We start from the raw sequence: 1,942 nt of genomic DNA, 5'->3' as shown, positions 1-1,942 counted from the left end.
CACACGGCGCCGGCCGGGCACAGCGCCCAAGGGAGATGCCATGTGACAGCAGCGTGGGGGCTCTCCTGGCACCGTCTGAGGCTCCACTCCCTCCCCCTGCGAATGGTTTAACTTGCTGGGCATCCCCCTTCCAGCGATCCCCTAAATCAGCCCCCCAGCCTCCTGCGCTGCCCGCTGGGCATTCCCTCCCTGCCCCGCTGGGCCCTGCCTCCCCCACTGCCTCCCACTCACCCCTCAGCACCCCTGCAGGCTGGGGCACGCAGGGGGCCCTGGGGTACATGATGGGGTGGGCACTGCTCAGGCGCCTGGGAGCAGACGGGTCTCAGGCATAGGGGGCAGGAAGCTTGGCAGAGCCACTCAAGGATCTGAGCTGCTGGGATGCCTGGGGGCATCAGAAATGGCTCCAGGGGGGCTGGGAGCAGCTCAGGTATGTGGAGGGCGCCGGGAGTGGCTTGGACCTGGGGTGGGGGCTGGGCATTGATCGGGCACACGGCGGCATGTGGGCGAGCCGGATGCCCACATGGTGAGACGCCCACGTGCCGCCCTCCCCAGCTCTTGTTCCCTGTCTTGGCCCAGGCTGAGGACGCTGTGAGCAGAGTGTCCTGCCCCCGGCACAGCCCCCGGCCAGGAGCAGAGGATGGACGAGCTGCTGAAGCTCATGTACCTGAACGTCTCGGAGCGGCTGAGCCTGCCCTGGGAGCAGGCCGGGCCGTGCGGCCCCTCGGTGGGGAACAGCACCATCCTGGTTGTGGCCTACAGTGCCCTGCTGGCCGTGGGGCTGGTGGGGAACCTGGGCCTGGTCTGCGTCATCGCCCGGCACAAGGAGATGAGGAACGTCACCAGCATCTTCATAGCCAACCTGGCCTGCTCCGACCTGCTGATGAGCGTGGTGTGCCTGCCCGTCACCGTCATCTACACGCTCATGGACCGTTGGGTGCTGGGCGAGTTCCTGTGCAAGGCCAGCCCCTTTGTGCAGTGCGTCTCCGTCACCGTCTCCGTCCTCTCGCTGGCCTGGATTGCACTGGAGCGGCACCAGCTCATCATCAACCCCACTGGGTGGAAGCCGGGGGCCACCCACGCCTACCTGGCTGTGAGCGTCACCTGGCTGGTGTCGGGCTGTGTCTCCCTGCCCTTCCTCACCTTCAGCGTCCTGACGGACGAGCCCTTCCGCAACCTCAGTCTGCCCTTCGACGCCTTTGCCGGCCACCTGGTGTGCGTGGAGAAGTGGCCGTCGGACGGGCACCGCCTGGCCTACACCACCGGGCTGCTGCTCGGCCAGTACTGCCTGCCCCTGCTGCTCATCCTGGCCTGCTACTGCCGCATCTTCCTGCGCCTGCGCCGCCGGCGGGACGTTTTGGAGCGACCCCCGCACGGCTCCCGCGCCGCCAGCCACCGGCGGGTCAGCATCATGCTGGCCTGCCTCGTCGCCGCCTTCGCCGTGTGCTGGCTGCCCCTGACCGTCTTCAACGCCCTGTACGACTGGGCCCACGAGACCATCTCCGGCTGCTACCACGACCTGCTCTTCTCCCTCTGCCACCTGGCGGCCATGGCCTCCACCTGCATCAACCCCGTCCTCTACGGCTTCCTGAACACCAACTTCCAGCAGGAGCTCAAAGCCCTTCTCCACCGCTGCAGCTGCGCTGCGGAGACGGACACGTACGAGAGCGTCCCCATGTCCACCGTCAGCACTGAGGTCTCCAAGGCCTCACTGCGCAGCGGGGGGGTCGCCACCGACGCCTGACGGGCGGCTGCTCCCAGCGCCTGGTGCCAGGAGCAGAACCCGCCATAGCCTCGCCCGGCGGGCGGGGGGATACTGCTCTCTCATATGCACTTTCTGCAAATCTAGGGCAGCCCCCCGCCCCTCCCTCGGGCACAGCTCAGATCCGGAGGGAGCCTGGGAGTGAGCTCTGGGGAACCCCAAAGAAACCAGCCAGAGCCTGGC

General features: G+C 67.7%; 1 protein-coding gene across 1 annotated transcript; it reads left to right on the top strand.

Moving 5' to 3' along the window:
- Positions 1 to 637: 637 nt before the first annotated feature.
- LOC135874830 (neuropeptide Y receptor type 1-like) lies at positions 638 to 1,741 on the top strand. The gene has a single exon (XM_065399771.1). It carries the CDS (start codon positions 638 to 640, stop codon positions 1,739 to 1,741), a length of 1,104 nt encoding a protein of 367 aa, XP_065255843.1.
- Positions 1,742 to 1,942: the final 201 nt, after the last annotated feature.

This window comes from Emys orbicularis, chromosome 2, assembly GCF_028017835.1.
Source record: "Emys orbicularis isolate rEmyOrb1 chromosome 2, rEmyOrb1.hap1, whole genome shotgun sequence".
In the NCBI taxonomy this organism is placed as follows: domain Eukaryota; kingdom Metazoa; phylum Chordata; order Testudines; family Emydidae; genus Emys; species Emys orbicularis.
This window is presented reverse-complemented; position numbering and strand designations above follow the sequence as displayed.

Excerpts from the sequence above, each read along its gene's own strand:
- LOC135874830 (XM_065399771.1), top strand. The coding sequence starts at position 638 with ATGGACGAGCTGCTGAAGCTCATGTACCTGAACGTCTCGGAGCGGCTG.